Source organism: Ochotona princeps, chromosome 2 (assembly GCF_030435755.1).
Source record: "Ochotona princeps isolate mOchPri1 chromosome 2, mOchPri1.hap1, whole genome shotgun sequence".
Taxonomy (NCBI): Eukaryota; Metazoa; Chordata; class Mammalia; order Lagomorpha; family Ochotonidae; genus Ochotona; species Ochotona princeps.
The window spans coordinates 39,200,698-39,218,721 of NC_080833.1; the positions used below are offsets into that span (position 1 = coordinate 39,200,698).

Below are 18,024 nucleotides of genomic sequence, written 5' to 3' on the forward strand. Positions count from 1 at the left end.
ACAAAGCTCTCTCATGACTTCTTCCTATTGTTTCTCTTTATCTGACTGGCTAGAACACAAAAGATGTCCACATGACCCTGGAAACTATGAATTGAGGCGACAACCAGTTTGCTTCCCTGGATGGTTGTGTGGTTTAGGACTGTCCTTGTTTTTGAATGAATGAGAACAAAAACAAAAACATTAAATCCCCTGAGATGCACCCCCAAAAAAAGAGTATTGAAAGAGGATTAGGACATATTATCTACAGAGAGCACTGACAGGAAACATTACCATTTAATTGAATTATTAAAAATCATTGAACCATATTTACATCTAAAAAACATTTTACTCAACAGCTAAAGAAGATACATTCTTCTCAATAGCATATGTAATGCTTTTCCTGAATAATTCTTGTCAATGCTCTCTGTAGATAATATGTCCACTTCAGAAAGCAAGGATTTAAAACTCAACACTATTATTGTAGTGAGGTCTACCTGTTTGTCTCTCCCTCTGTTAATAGTTACTTTACATGTCTTGGTGCAAAAAAATGGGTGTATAGATATTTATAAATGTTATTTTCCATTGTTAGATTTAACCCTATGACTTTATATGATGACCTTTATGATCTCTTTTCATTGCTTTTGATTTAAAACCAATTTTATCAGATAAGAAATATAGCTATATCTGCCTTATTCACAATTTAATTCATATGGATGTTTGATTTCATCCTTTCAGAATATGTGTTTCCTTAAAGTGGGTTTCTTGAAACAGCACATACTTGAGTCTTATTACTGACATTTTAATCTGTATTATTATGTTTTTATTGTAGGTCATTCCTTTTTTGCTCACTTAAAATATTCATTTGTAGTTAAGTGATTTTCTTTAGTTACATACTTCTGCTTCTTGTTTATTAGTTCTTGTGAATCGGCTAATAGTTTTGCAGCTACCACAAGACATATAAAATTTTGTTTTAGTTATAAGCAGCTATCTTGACATGATAGATTAGTATCACTATAAATATAGGGATGAAAAACAAAGAGAAAAGAAATGCTAGTAAAGAATCTCATATTTATATTCCATTCCTTCCCACACTTTAAGTTTTTTAAGTTATTTATTTTTATCGGAAAAGCAGAGTTACAGAGAGACAAGGAGAGAGGGCAAATAGAGGGAGACAGAGAGAGAACGTGTGTGTGTTAGTGTGTGTGTGTGTGTGTGTGTGTGTGTGAGAGAGAGAGAGAGACAGAGAGAGAGAGAGAGAGAGAGAGAGAGAGAGAGAGAGAGAGACAAAGAGAGAGAGAATTTTTCATTCACTGGTTCACTATCCAATTGACTCCAATGACCAGAATGGAATTCTGGAGCAAAGAGCTGCTCCAGGTCTCAGATGAGTTCAGTGACTCAAAGACTTAGACCATCTTGTGTTGCTTTCCCAGGCCATTCGTAGGGAGATGGCTTGGAAGTGGAGCAATCAGGACATTAATCTGTGCCCATATGGGATGCCAGCACCACAAGCAGAGGCTCAACTTGCTAAACCATAGCAGTAGCCCCAGATTTTTGATGTTATATTTTGCCTCTTTCTATATTCCCTCCCTTAAAATTTTAATATGGTAATTATAGTTTTATAATCTTCACAATAAAGATATAATTGGTTCACTCATCATGTTTAAAATATTAGAGGATTCCAAACTTGTTAATATCGTTACCTTATCAATGGGTTTCCTACCTAGTGATATTTTCTCACTTATTAGCATCTCCTTATTTAAGTTTTTAAGCATTTATCCTAAGATCTGATAGTGATATCTTTTCTCAACTCTCATTTGTGTTGGTATGTTTTTATTGTTTGTTTGGGTTTTTTGTTTTGTTTTTGTTTGTTTGTTTCTTTTACCTCTCCCTCACATCTGAATGATAGCTTCAGTTTGGCACAGAATTGCCTATTGAAACTATTTGAGAAGTAATTTAACATAGAAGATCTCTCTCAAATAAACACATTTTAAAAAATGAATGACAAACAATATGAACATCTGTTTGTAAATACTTCTGTCACCATATATAATTCAAGAGTGTTATGACTATGTCTATTTCATGAGCCTAGCTCTCTTGTTTGTACAGTCAAATGTTTGAAAGAACTTTCCAAATTGTCCCTTCTTCAAACTTTCTCCATCCATAACTCACTCCTTCACCCATACAGCTCATTTTGAACTTCCACTATTCACCATTCCATCAACCATTCCTCAAAAGACATTCATGTCACCACATCCATTAGGTATTTCAAACTTCAATTAACTTTAACCTCTCGGGGGCAGTTGCTAATATTAGCCAATATCTCCTTTCAGAAAACACCTCTCTCTTTCATTTCATGATAGCACACACTCTTGGTTCTCTTTCTGCCAATCAGTCCAGTCCTCTTCATATGCTATGCAAGAACCTGTAATCCTCTACCTAACCATTCAATGGAGGGATTTTTTTCAGGTATCCTGTCCTAATTTCTCTTCACTCCACATGACCTCCTGGGGAGATTGCATCTAATTCCACCATTCTGACTTTCTTCAAAAGGCCAATGACTCCGGAATTGGTACCTCTAGATTTATTTATTTAGCATATTTTGTTACGTACCTGACATTTCTGGTTATATATTTCCCAAGCACTTTAGCTTAATGTTTCAAAAGCCAATTCCATCATTACCTATAGCCAAGTAAATATTCAAAAGATAATTTTTGCCCTTTTGTCCCTATATTTGGTAAATAGTATCATCATCCCTTCTATTGCACATTTTAGAAAACCTGGGAATCAGCTAGGACTCCTCCCTCTATTTTACTTTCCATAGCTGGTAAATCACATAGTTCGGCTGATTGAACCAGCCATTATCCCTCAAATCCATTCACTTGTTTTCATCACTGCTGTTACCATCCTAATCCATCATTATCTGTGGCCTAAGCTATTTACACAAACTTCAAAATAATTGTTCTTTCCCAGACATTGCATATTCTATACAGGAGAAAGTCAAATGTACCTAAAATGTCATAGTGATAATGTCCCAGCCTACAAAATTCCTCCAATTTGTTTCCATCACCATTATAATGAAATCTAAGTTTTAGTTTGTCTTAAGAGGCTCACCTCTGCTTCACTCCTACTTGTACATGAAATCGCTGTCTCATTAGAAATTTATGTTTCAATCATGCTGGCCTATGCTCATCAAAGATGTAATATTCTCTCTCATGTTTCATTTTTCAAATACATTCTCTTCCTTCCTATATATCCCCACCTGCTATGATCTAACGCCTATTCATCTTCCAATTCTCATCATAAACACTTTCCATGGGAGGTCCCTTGTTCTTTGAATAGGTTAGGTGTTAAATGCTAAATAGCAAGCTGAATTGTACTGAAAGCATACCAAGTTCCCCATTGTAACAGTTCTCACGCTTCAGTTATATTTTTCATGTTCATCCCATAAACTTTAAGTTTTGAGAATATAAACATATTTCTCTTTTAAACCATAATGATTATGATTTAAAATCTTGCATATTTCCTGGTCCTTTGCAGCTACCAATCAAGAATTTATTTGTAAACAAAATGAGTAGATCGTGGGAAGGAAGGAATAACACACAATAAGAGTTAGGTGAATCAGCAGAAAACAAACAAAGCATTTTCTTGAAGACATCTGAAACTTCAAAAAGCATTTTCAATATTCATGTCCCATTTTTTCCTATAACAACTCTGAGAGAAAGTGATGTTACACACTTTTACAGTGAGGAAACTGAGGCTCAGGAAAGAGGTGATATAGTTAGCTCATCACACACTTTTATCCACTTGGAATCCCATTTCCTTAATCCTCCTGTTCATGGTCCATGCGAAATTTGAGTGAAATACCACTTGCTGCAAAGAGGCTTTCTTTTTATCCTCTCAGTCATAATAGTATCATTTTCGTCTTTAATTCTATAGCAATCTTTTTTGTTTGTTTGTTTGTTTGTTTAATATAGGAAATGATCACTCCCTAAGTGACTGTACTAGCCAGGGCTAAGCCGATCCAAGGCCAGGATCCAAGGGCTTCTTCCAGTCTCAACACAAGTACAGGGTCCCAAGACTTTGGGCCATCCTCTTTTGCTTTCCCAAACCACGTGCAGGTATCTGGATGGGAAATGGAGTAGCTGGGAGGTGAGCCGGCATTCATATGTGATCCTGGGCATGCAAGGTGAGGATTTAGCCACTAGGCCATCATACTGACCCACACAGCACTCTTTACACACCTCCTGAACTGTTCTTGAGACAATATTCTTCATATTTCACCTACTAATGTTTGCGTTTCATTTAAACCTCTGAAACTCAAATAAAATCTTTTAAGAAAGGCTTCATTTCACATCAATATTTCTCATTTAGCACAAACTATAAACTTTATAAAAATGTGCTGAATGGAAGCCATCTCTAAGAGTTAGTCTAATCATCTCAATCAACTATGGTGGAAAAGCCAACTAGACACACCTGCTTCTTCATGGCTGCTTCTCCCTTCCTCCTTCTTCCTGGATTATGGAACTCTGAACTTGAAGTCATGCGATATCTGATGGGTACTACCACCCAGTAGTTGTGTGAACACTTCTAGCCTCATATTCAACTTAGGTGAGGATATAGATGTTAACTGTCTTTTAATTCAGTTAAACATAACAACCTTGGCCTTGGAAACTGCTAAAAAATATTAATTGATGAGTTATGATTTCAGAAACCAGATTCTGCAGTGCCCTGATCACAAACTTTAAGTGTCTAATATGTAAGAAGAAAGAGTGAACTAAGACTGGCAGAAAACTTATGAATCTTTTAGTTGCTCTACTGCTCACCTCTTTCGTTACAATGTTTGCCTTGGTTTAGGTGAGCTGCAATTAGGAAAACACTGAAATATCAATTCTAATACACAAATCTGGTATCTTTCAGGCTTTGAGTTAGACTATTTTTTAGAGTCCTAAATTATGATGGACCTTTTGGCGCCAGTGAAATCTAACATCTTGAAAACGCATTAGTTATGGCTACTCCCCTGTATAATTCTGGAACACTTGAGATAATGGCTACCTGGAGAAGGGTGCTGATACATAGATCAGAGAAAAGTAAGTCCTACACAAAAAAGATGCTCAGAATGAGGCAACGTCCAGAATAACACTAACTATGATCCATAGATTATTCAAAAAATTGTGAAAAGAAAGTTCTTTTCTGACATTCTCATAGCCACAAGCTAAAAAAAAGTCATAGCACATCAGGGTATTCAGATAAGACATATAAATGAAATACATTTCTAAACGCCTGGGTACTATGGACAAAGGGAATAGATACATAATTAAAATGTAGGTATGGCATTATATTTTATGTTTAACTGGCTTGATAAACAACAAGAAACTACATTCTAAAACTTTAGACTCTTTTAGACCATAAGAAAAACCTAATGGCAGGGTAACAGATGTTGCTAAGAGCACTAACACAGCTCTAGGTTATGGTAATTAGATACACAATGATTCATTACCATTTCAGTGACATTAGGAACTCTGGGAGAACCTAACTGATAGTCAAAAATGTGTGTGTGTGTGTGTGTGTGAGAGAGAGAGAGAGAGAGAGAGAGAGAGAGAGAGAGAGAGAGAGAGGGAGAGAATTCAAAATTGAACACTTGGAGAAAGGGGACAGTGATTATTGTTACTATCTAAAAAAATCCAACAGAGAACCTAGAAAAAGATGCACAATGTTCTTTTGAAAATCCTTAGAACAATGAGACCAATACATCCTTTTACTAGCATGGTTTGAAGTGTTCATGCTTGTATATGCTAATAGAACAGAGAGATTGTTTCTATTATTATTGGGCTGAATTCAGAGACTAAAAACCAAAGCTAATTCTATGCCCAGATCCCATTATCAAAGGATGTTGAATAAAGGATCAGTATTTTAGTTAAAAAAAAAAAAAGCCTAGAGAAATATTTTTACCTTTTAATGAACACTTTTCACTATCATCATCAAATGGCTATACTTCTTAAAACCTGAGCTTTTCAGCCTTGCAGTTACAGAAAATTGCCAAGTATCACTTGTAGATAAAAGCACAATTCAATATTTATGAATTGCTAGTTTTCTATAAATATAGACATTCAGGAGCTATCTTCTCACTAGTCATTAAAACATGAACAGGGATCAAAGCTAGAATAATATTAACAATTCCTTGCATTTGTACAGTATTTTACATAATGCTATTAATAATAAATGACATTTATTGAACACTTTGCAAGTGCCAGGCACTTTACATGTAAATTCTCATAACAAATTCAGTTCAATTCAACAAGCATTCACTTAACACCTACTGTGTGATAGATGAATAATATGTAGTTTCTGTCTTTTAAAACTCTCATTTTCGTGCTGGTACGGCAGTACAGAGTAAGTAGATACTTACAGCATTGGGATCTCATATTAGAGTGCCAGTTCAAGACCTGGCAGCCCCTATTACCCACGCGAAAGATGACTGTGCAGCTCTTGGCTCCTAATTTCCCCCTGGCCCAACTCTGGCTGTTGCAGCCATTTGGGAGGTGAGCCAGCAGATGGAATATCTCTTTCTCTCCTTACCTCTCTCCCTCCTTTTCTCTCTCTTTGACACTCTGCTTTCAATAAATATGTAAATTTATTTTTCTTAAAAATAAACAAAAAAACTCAGTTTTGGAGCCATGATGGCACATAAATAAGTTTTGTCAGTTAAGAGAGACACCCATGTCAACAGCTACACACATATACCAAATCCTCTTCAAAAGAGCTATATAAAGCAAGTGAGAAACTAAAATACCTCTTCTTGTTATGAGAAAGGATTTGGAGTCAGACATATGAAAATAGTTGCTGTATCACACCTTCTGCCACTCCAAACTGGCACCATGTTCCCAACATTCTCAGAGAGCAATATCTATTGCCTAGACAATGTCATCCAAAAACAAGTGTTTTGTCACTGATTTTTGTCAATGAATGTGAGACACAGCCCTAGGGGTACAGGTGATCATCTAGAGCCCTGCATAGGATTTTCTAACCACAAAGAGTTCTCTTTCTGTGGGTTACTTACCATTTTGGTCTACTGGTAGATTTCACCATTGGGGCCATCCCATCTCTATAAAGACTCTTGGTTTTACTAAAATTGACGATGTTGAAAATGACTCTCTGAAAAAGAAACAGGGGATGAGCTCATAAGAGGGCTATCTTATACTGTTACCAATTCCTGATAAAATGCAAAGAAGTAAGCAAAGTTAACACAAACCACCTAGTCTGGCATCTGCCAGCTTAATGAGAATAAACAGGAATGACATGTTTGTCATGACAGTTAATACCAGTGACTCTAGAACCTAGAAGCCTGAGTTTTAATCTGCACTGCCTTGGAATCGTGTGACTTTGCCAACTATTAAACATCTTTGTCTCATGTCCTGGGGTTAAGCCACTATTGTGACACTGGCTTCCAAGGGTCAGGTGAAGACCTGGCTCCTCTGCTTCCAATCCAGGTCCCTAATAATGTACCCGAAAAAGCAACAGAAGATGGTCCAGTTACTTGGGCCCCTGCCACCCATGTGGCAGACACAAATGGAGTTCCAGAATCCTTGCTTTGGTCTGGACCATTCCTGGCCTCTGCTGTCATTTGAAGAATGAACCAACAGATGAAAGATCTTTTTTTCTTCATCTTACTCCCTTCTGTCACTTTGATTTTTCAAATAAATCAAGTAACTCTTGAACAAATAAGTCAAATGGAATAACAGGGTGCTTTAAATATCCAAAGTATTCTCAAGAAGTAATACAGTTAAAAGAAATGCGATATTTGTTTTAGTTAATGAATTTTTACACGTAAATGTGTGAAAAACACCAGTGAAATGATCCAAAGGAGAGATGACTCAGACCAGAAAGAGGGGAGACAAGATATCCTGAATAAAGGGGGAAGATACTGAGATTGCCACAGGCTAGACTTCCTACCAGAAGTAATAAAAGTAACAGAAGCAGCCAAATGTATGCATCATTTCACTTAACAAATATATACTGTGTGAAGCAGTATATAGTATAAGATGTCAGTGCCAGGGACTGCACATGCTTTAAATATTCTCTTGTAACTTCACAAAATATACATTAACATCCCCACTTTAGAATCGTGAGACCTGAGCTTCAATAAGTAGCACATGTTGCCCAAAGTCACTCAATTAATAAAATGATAGGATTGATATATAAATACAGGTTAGGCACCATTATATTCACAGGGTTTTCAAACTTTCGCAAGCAGAGCCAAGTATGTATTCCAAAGTAAAGGCAAGAAAAAAGATTGTAAGGAAGAAAGGAAGGAAAGAAGGAAGGATTCAAGTATTGATAAACACACGAGTAAAGCCAAAGAGAAATGATGTGCATATGTGAAGCTGAAACAGAAATGAGAACTAAAGGTGAATAGTTATTGATCATCTACATGGTACTATTTTTCTTAAAAACTATATGAAAAAATACCCATTTGAATAAATTCAAGTATGTCCATTAAAGTTTGAACTTGAAAAATAAGCGTATTATTTGATGCTACTTTATGAGTTACTCTAAAATTATTTGTAAATTGTCAATCTTTTCCAACAAGGCTTCCAGGATCATGCTCTAGTTCACTCCATTATGCATGAATTCCTTTTATTTTACTTTTATAGAGAGAAACAAAAACCAGATAGGGAATAAGACTGACATACAGAAGACAGAGAGCTCTTGTTTATTGGTTTATTCCACAACTGCCCACAGTGATCACAGCCAGACTGGACTAAAGTATGGATCATGTCTCCTGTGACCATCACCTGTCACCTCCTTGATTACACACCACCAGGAAGCACAGCCAGGACTTGAACCAAGGTACTTTCATGCAGGATGTAGGCATGCTTAGCATTGGCTTAACTGCTCTGTCAAACAGCTACCCCCACACTGTCCACCACTTACATACATATTTTCTGTGCATCTGGTTGTGTGGAGTATTGTGTGAATAGTATTACTCTTAACCTACAAACTCCTGGACGTAAAAACATTTAAGAGCAACATTCTTTTTATACAGAGCTTTTTTATTAGAGAACTCCACAAATGCTAGACATTTTAGGGTAACTTTTTTGGTAACTTGATGCTTAAACATTAACTTTCACGTAAAGATTAGATGAAGTCTTGAATTTTTATGGCAATGAGTGATGTTAGAGAAGCATGTCCATCTATTCCTGTGTTTGCAGCAGGAAAGTCTATTTTTATGCCAGAGTCTTTGGTTTTGGGAGAATTTCAGTTTATACAACTATTTTGTGAACTTGGTACTTTTTCAATGTTTAATAATTTGAAAACACGTTTCAGTCACATGAGACCAGGACAAAAACACTCTCCTAAAAATGTAACTGAATTTAAAAATTCAACAAAACAAGTTAAAACATGGAATATATGTCATAGAAAGAAAATTAGTAAACTTTCATAAAAGATCTCCAGAGATACACAGAATTCAGCACAATTAAGAAGACAGAAAATATGACAAAGACATAGGAAGGAAAATCCATATATGTCTCATTAAGAGTTCTCAAATGAGACACAAAAGAATCAGAGAGGTAATTCTAAAGAGCAAATGTCTAAATATACCCTAGAATTCATGGAAGACAAGAATGTTCACATTCAGTAATTACCAGCCAATCCGAACTATGATTAAACTATAAAAAGAGATTTAGACATACCAAATGAAATCTCAGCAGTGCAAAAACAAAGACAATGTTTTCAAAGCAAACCAGAGAGAACACAAGCAACCTTCAAACCTGCAGAAATCAGCTTTCAGCAGAGTTAATACTCACAACATGAGGTCAGAAAACACTCGAGCAATTGGTGTCTAAGGATGAGGGTAAACTATCTTTTTAGACAAACAAATCCCAGACAGTTTTGCTGTTTGGAATTCTCAGGAAGAAGCGATTATTACTGAATGAATTTCAGAATGAAAAAGGAACTGAATGCAAAGGTGAGCAGTGGCCAAGAGGCAAAAAGGAGCACAGAGAACCTGAACAATTGACTCCATCAACTAGTATTGTCATAAATATAATTGAAGAGAAATAATTTTTTTTTTACCAAAACAGTGGCTAACAATAACAATGTGGTTGCAACTGAATTAGAGTAGAGGGAGCCAATTTTCTTATGGCTCCGAAGGAAGATGTGAAATCAACATTGAACATTGCTAGGTCAAATGAACATAGAATGACTCAAGAGTAGTCACTGCAATAAAATATAGGTATATGAATTATGAATAAGCAGAAAGAAAAAAGAAAGAAATATAACAAAAACAATCCAGTAGAGAATATGAAAGGAGAGGATTTTTTAAAAAGCAAAGAACTTTGTATATGGAAAGTAAAAATAAAATAGTAATAATTTCATCTAAAAGTGATCTTATAAATTGTAAGTCGGCTATTAGAAAAATTTCCCAAAATGATCACAAAGCAAAATTTATTTTGACGGCATTTTCCAGAGACAACCTAAAACCAAAAGATAAAGGCAGTTCCCAAGAAAGTAGAAAATATATACATCAGATGGTCTCAAAGGAAAGCCATTTTAGTTATTATATTGTTAGAAAAAAACATGCATTGAGGCAAAAACCAAAATGAAGAATAGAGCTACTACACAAAAGCAAATATTCTGCAGGAAGACAAAACACACTTTTGAAACATTTTTTGTGTACACTGAATATAAACATCTATAAGGCAAAAATAAACAATACTGCCTGTAAAATCCAATTAATACATAATACAATGATTAATAGCAGGAATTTATAGAGGATAAAAAACTTGAAGGCTGTAGGTTTGAATCTTCCAATTGGAAGACTTAAGAGCCCCCTACAACATATCCACACAATAAGAGAACAAGATTTTTGTTCAAGTTTATCATGGCTATATTTAAAATGTTAGGCATGTATATGATCACATAATAAATCTGCACTAATACTAGAGAGTCAATAACATTCTATTCATATCTTCTATCAACTCATGAAATTGTAAATCAAATACAAAATAATAAAATCCCTCATAAGTTTTGAAATTTTAGTCTATTCTTTTTAGTTTTTCAGTAGTTAAAAAGAAACCAGTGTGGAAAATAAAAAGTAGACTTGGATGATTAATTTGGCTCTACATTTCAGAACTTGTGACATTATAGCAAAAGAGTTTTAATTTAGACTGAAGTACATATATGAGAAAACAAAAGGACTTAAAATGAAAATGCTAAAGATATGACTGAAAGAGAAACAAAGCAATAATTCATACTACGGAATCATAAAAACCCAAATGGAAACATTTGGACCTCTGAAAGCTGAGTAAGAGGCAAGGTTTGTTCAAATGCCTTTATTATCATCTTCTGAGTCTGAAGTGCAGAAATTCTGGATTCTTAGATGCCAGGTAAAGGTGTCAATTGTTAACGGGTACCTCAGAACACTGGTAGTTAAGTTTATACTATTGGAGAATTCTTATGTGGGAAATCCGCTACCAATAAAAAATAAAATATTTACAAAATTAGATACAAATCACTCTTCCAATGAAATGATGTTTTCCTTTGGCATGATCCACATGACCAAATTACGTAATGTCAATTTGTTAATAATGAAAGATACCTAATCGACCAAGAGACCAAATGAACAGAATGCAAGCCAATTAAATAGCCACTTGCAATACTGAGAGCCCATAGCAGAATGCTAGTTTAAGTTCCAGCTGTTTCACTTCAGATCCAGCTTATGCTATTACATCTAACAGGGTGGTAGTTGATTGCTCAAACACCTGGGCTGCTACACCCATACAGGAAACACTTTCTCATTTCCTGGGCAAGAATTTCTTTTGTCCAAGACCAATTTTGCACCTAAAGAAAAATCCAAGTATATCTACTCTGTCCCTTACATATGTAATAGAAAAACAAACAACTTGCTTCAGCAGGTAAATGTGTACATTGTGGCTCACTATCACAATAGAATATATTCAACATTCAAAATGAATAAACTACGGTGACATTTACCAATGTAGGCAAACTTTAATAACTAAGCTTAGTTTTAAAAGCAAGCATTTATCACACAGACAATAGAATATTTTTGACATATTACAAGAACAATAATAAGAATTCAAACATGAATAATATCCATTATTTCAGAGGTATAGTTATTAGTGGATGAATAAAATGAGGAAAGAAGGGTTTAGATAGATCTATAATGTTATAATAATTATCAAAATCAATTAAGGAACACAAGACCCAAACCACAACAAAATGTTAACAGCATAGTTGTGGGACCCTAGGTATTTTCATGTTATTTTATGTTCATCTTAAATGTCTTTAATTTAAAATGTTAAAGTTAACCTTTAATTCACTAGGAAATCTAGTGCAAAGTACAAAGTAGCAGCATGATTTAGGTTTTTTTTTTTTCATATGGTTACCTTGTTTCAACATTATTTATTGAATAACTCATTCCTTTTCCTTTGAAATTCCACGTGCTACCTTTTCATATAATAAATTTTTATGTGCTTGGGTTCATCATATCTGAATTTCTATTTCTGCTTCACTAGTCTGTACACTTACCTTGGTCATAGCCACCTCTTTTTTATTCTAGTTTATGATATATGTTAGTTACTACCGCTAGCCTTTTTTAACTTTTTTTTAAAATAACAAACCTCTATGAGTTCACATGCCTTCATTCACACCCAGTGACTTTTTATTTTTTTATTTTTATTTTTTTTCTTTAATATTCATTTATTCATTAATTACATTGCATTACATGACACAATTTCATAGGTACTGGGATTCCCCCCACTTCACCCCAAACCCTTCCCCCATCATGAATTCCTTCACCTTGATGCATAACCACAGCTCAAGTTCCGTTGAGATTCCCTGATTAAAAGTTTACACCATACAGAGTCCAGCATCCCACTTGTCCAGTTCAAGTTCAACGGCCTCTTAGGGAGGCCCTCTCAGGTTTGTAGGCAGAGCCAGCAGAGCGTCACCTCGATCAATTAGAAGCTCCAACATATCATCAGCAACAGTCCAGGTATGATGAGGCTGGTGCAGAGTCCACTGAATGACATAGTCCGTCTTAGGGTTTCCCCTTGTCCAGTTTTCCGCTGCAAGCATAAAGCTGAGGTGGTTGATTCATCTACTCCATTTTCCATCTTTTTTTGATTAATGCTTTGATTCCTCCATTTTGTTCAGGGGAATCCCCCTAAAAAAAACTTTGAGGCATTCCCAGTCCAGGCTCCTACATGTACTACTAGTAAGCACAGTGCCCGCCACCGTCCATCACTCCGATCAGCTGATGGTTTTAACCCCTGGGTTGGTTCTCTTCTGAGCCCCGACCTCTATTGGAACCAATGAGTATCGCATCTCTCCCCGGCTCTGCCCATCACACTCTCGTCCCTCACCTAAACCAGTGGGAGGAGTGCTGGTCGGGTGTTGCATTCCCTACTAGCACAGGCCATTTCACCTTGGCATTTTGTGTTTTGTACTGTTTTTTTTTTTTTTTTATCGCAACCAAACACGGCCAGGCCCCCACACAGTTTCAGCACTTGGGCTTGCCAGTGGATGACATGAACCGACTCAGCCTGGTCTGCCCCAACCCGAGCCAAGTGTATTCCAGTGGGTCACATTCCAAAGCCTCTTCTGGGTTATTTGCTTTCCACCACCTGCGCAGGTACATGGGGTGCGAGGCTCTCGGGCAGCTTTCCGATTTGCCGGGGTCCTGGTCTGATGGCCTCCATTTGGGGCGGGAAGGTTGTCCTAGGACCCTGAGAAGCGGATTGGGAACGCCTCTGAGCCGCCATGCCAGGGGCTGGAGTGGGGGAGGAGCTAGCACGATCCAGGCGGGGGCCCAAGCAGCTTGGCCCCGGACCGCCATGCGGCCTGGGTGCGAGGGTCCCTGCCACGATTCCAGCCTAACACAGCCAAGCTTTCCACCACCTGCGCAGGTACATGGGGTGCGAGGCTCTCGGGTGGCCAGTGCGCCATTTGGCGCCAGGCTTTGCCTGCTGGCCGCCCGGCCAGGAAGTTCTGGAATTTGGTTTCTCTGATATGCTGCATGAGACGCTCCGTGCTGAACCCACAGTACTCTGAGAATATGTATTAGTCCTTAAGCTTTTCAAAGGCATTTAATCTTCCTCTGAAGAACCTGTAGTCACTTTATAGTGCCAACATCAGCTCACTTAAAAGGCAAAATTCTGGGCTTGTCCAGCAGGATGCCCCATTACCTGATAGGATGAGGGATCAGCAGAGGGGTCACAGAAGGCATTACTATGACACTGACTGGCAATCAAGAACCATACTCGGGGCTAGAATGTGTGAGGCATGCGTGGACCAATCCCCTGACACTCTGACCCCATTGGACGGTTTAGAAGGGCCGGTGGAGTCTATGCAGGAGGCATGACAGTCTATAGGATGCTCTGGGCTGACCAGAGCAACCTCTGGCATAGTTAACAGTGGCTGGCAACAGGCCTGGTTGGAGAGCGTGGTGGAGGCCTTGGCTGCGTGGAGCCTACCACTAAGGGGCACAGGAACTGGAGGGAGGCTGAGTTCTGGTCGGGTCACAGTTGTAATCCCTTGGCACAAATATCAATTTGGCTTTGACACACCATGCCGGATTAGACCACAGCACAGTTTGGTGCTCCGGAGGACCAGGATAGATGTTGGATGGGCTCGGCTAGGCCTCAACCCCATCTGAGCCATATATGAGATACGCGTGGGTATGGACGAGCCATGGCTGGGCTGAAACTCTCAACAGCAGGAACCAGAATGGATTGAAGAGCGGAGCTGGCCGAAGGACCTGCTGGAATGCGTGAAGCCCGACACCATGAAGGAGTCAGAGGGAGGAACCTGAACAGTTCCTCTGACAGGACACTGACTCTACAAATAAACGCAAGAAGCATGGAGGTAAATAACCCAGTGACTTTTTAAATCTAGTTTCTTTCATGTTTTTTTGTTTATACCTCTTTGCAAGTTTTCAAAATTTTATGTCTTACAATACTTCCTTTAATATTTCCACATTTTCCATCTTTTATTAAAAATAGTATACAAGTCATTCATTCTAGTTTCATACTCTTAATGGTTATACTTAAACATAAAAATGACGTTGAATCCTTAATCCTGCCTGAAGCACTATGTAAATGATACCAGAAATTGTTGAGACATACTTCTTACTAACTTATTCTGAATGCATAAAGATTTATAACACAAAAAGGGAGAGTTGTTTAGTGTATATCTGGTTGCATATTTCCCATCATATGCCACTACACGGCCAGTTTAGTGTGACTTGCAAGAAAGCAAAGGAGTTAAAGGTGAATATGCCTTTAGGTGACTATGAGATATTAAAAGTAGAATGGGTTGAGTTAGGGAAATAAATCTAGTCCCCTATTCATTCACTCAATCAGCTATCTTATTTTATAGCATATTCCTTCTTTTTGTAGTGTCTGCACTGGGCACAGCTTATTTTTAGCACCACGGAAAAAAATGCTAGAATTCCTAAGAGCCCTCTCAAAGTATGACTCTCCCCATGCCTCATCTTTCTGGACCTGTTTTCTTCACCTGTAAAGAGTACAATCATACTTGTTGGATAGAGTTGTTGCCAAGATTAAATATTCTTATCAAGACAGCATACCCAGTAAGTAATGAGAGGCTGCAGCAGATAAGTGTATCTGTTCATGCACATATGTATGGATATATGCATGGGTATGTGCAGTGTATGTGTGTATAGTACATGTTTATAGATATACCTGTGTGTGCAAATTGCCTATAATTCACATATGTATCTACATATATATGTATAAATTCTGTTGGACATGAAGTGCTTATAGACTGCAATCCCAATTCCTTTACAAATACCAGATTCTCCTGATCCTGACATATCAAAACCATGAAGTCTGGAGTACAGATAATCACTGTATGAAAAACGAATCGTCATCTATTCTAAGCTGACATTAAAGAGTCGCAGAGAACCAACCACGTTTGTTAATCAGCTGCACCTGTGTCTTGTTAACTGCAAATTGTCAAAACCTTCACACGGGTATGGCAGTGTGACAGAGATAATATAGGAAAGGCTTACAGATTGCACATTAGAAGATTCCCCTTCACTGAAAACCTGTGAGAGGCAGCCCAAAGCGGCAGAAGGCAAATAGAGCAAAATCAGCTCATCAAGGAAGTTTCATATATCAAACAAGGGCATGGAGAATATGACAGAAGAAAAATAAGACCTTTCAGAGACATTCTTTCTTTTTATTTTTAACGATTTGTTTATTTTTATTGCAAAGTCAGATACAGAGAGAGGAAGAGAGACAGAGAGGAAGATCTTCCATCCATTGATTCTCTCCCCAAGTGGCCGCAACAGCCGGAGCTGAGCCAATCCGAAGCCGGGAGCCTGGAGCCTCTTCCAGGTTTCTCACACGAGTGCAGGGTCCCAAGGCCTTTGGATGTGCTCAACTGCTTTTCCAGGCCACAAGCAGGGAGCTGGATGGGCAGTGCGGCAGCTGGGATTAGAACCGGCGCCCATATAGGATCCAGGCACATTCAAGGTGAGGACTTCAGCTGGAAGGCCACCACAATGGGCCCTCAGAGACATTCTTTCTTCTCCCTCTTTAGAATAAACAGTCTGTGGATCAACAAATGCCATTCTTTTCTTCCAGTGGACAGTAATTCCTATACTGAAGATAGTTTTTCTAAATTATACTCATTCAATCATTCATTCATTTAACATTCATTTAATCACAGTCTCAGTACTCCTATATTTGCTGTTCTGAGATTAGAGAAATTCGTTGGACTATCAGAGAAGAAAAAAAAAACATGCAACAAACATATAAGCAATAAAAATGCTGAGGTCGAGGCTGTAGCTTGCCTGGTGGTTGTGAAGCTGAATGTTCGCTGGCAAGTAAGAACCTTGCAGTGAAAAAGGAAAGTATGAATAACATCCCAGTCAAAGGCAACAATAGACAAAAGGCCATGTGATTTATGAAATTTTAAGCTGTTTCCTGTGGTTCCAACAAATAACTCTGGATGTTGTAGAGTCAGAGATAGAACTGGGACATAGAAAGATGCATGACCAATCATAAGAAGCCTGAACCTTTACTGAAAGCTACATGATAGGACTATTAATGAATTTTTACAGTATGAAAGGCTCTGATATATGTCTTGCTTGTTTGTTTTTAAAGATTTATTTAATTTTATTATTGGAAAGACAGAGAGAATGAGAGACAGAGACAAAGATCTTCCATCTGCTGGTTCACTCCCCAAGCGGCCAAAACAGCTGTGGTTGAGGCAAACTGAAGCCAAGAGCCTGGAGCCTCTTCCGGGTCTCCCATGCCAGTACAGGGTCCCAAAGCTTTGAGCCATCCTTGACTGTTTCCCAGGCCACAAGCATCAGTTGGAAGGGAAGTGGAGCAGATGGAATATGAACCAGCACCCACATGGGATCCCAGCAGATGCAAGCCAAGGATATAGCAACTGAGCGATGTTTTAAAGAGAGAAACTGGGCCATGAGCAGTCCCTAGAGCTAAAGCCTTTGCCTTGAACACACTGGGATCCCATATAAGCGCCAGTTTGTGAGTTTGTGTCCTGGCAGTCCTACTTCCAATCCAGCTCCTTGCTTGTGGTCTGCAAAAGCAGTCGAGAATGGCCCAAAGCCTTGGGACCCTGCACGCACATGGAGACCTGGAAGAGGCTCCTGGCTTCAGATCTGCACAGCTCTGGCTGTTGCATCTGCTTGGGAGTGAATCATCAGATGGAAGATCTTCCTCTCTGTCTCTCCTCCTCTCTGTATTTCTGACTTTCCAATAAAAATAAAATAAGTCTTAAAACAAAGAGAGAGAGAGAAAGAGAGAACCTACTTGCATTGAATGAATGCTGTGGAATTTCACTGATCTTTTCAGAGTCAATTACTAAACATAAACTCTACTCTCAATTATTCATATTCCTATGGAATTCATAAAATCCATCTTTATATTAATATGTATGTATATATTTATTTTAAAAGATATCTGATAATTAAGAAGGAGTAAACTGAAGAGAAAAAATTCAAAGATGTGCTAATTGGTGATTATTTAC

At 37.8% G+C, this 18,024-nt stretch overlaps 1 protein-coding gene across 2 annotated transcripts in view; it reads right to left on the reverse strand.

Moving 5' to 3' along the window:
* The window catches only part of BEND5 (BEN domain containing 5), a 1,156,480-nt gene that overhangs the window by 625,214 nt on the left and 513,242 nt on the right, over window positions 1-18,024 (reverse strand). For both annotated transcript variants that reach the window (XM_036494566.2, XM_058681329.1), the window contains exon 4: window positions 7,037-7,131. In XM_036494566.2, coding sequence (XP_036350459.2) covers window positions 7,037-7,131 — 95 coding nt within the window. The remainder of the gene's footprint in view (window positions 1-7,036; window positions 7,132-18,024) is intronic.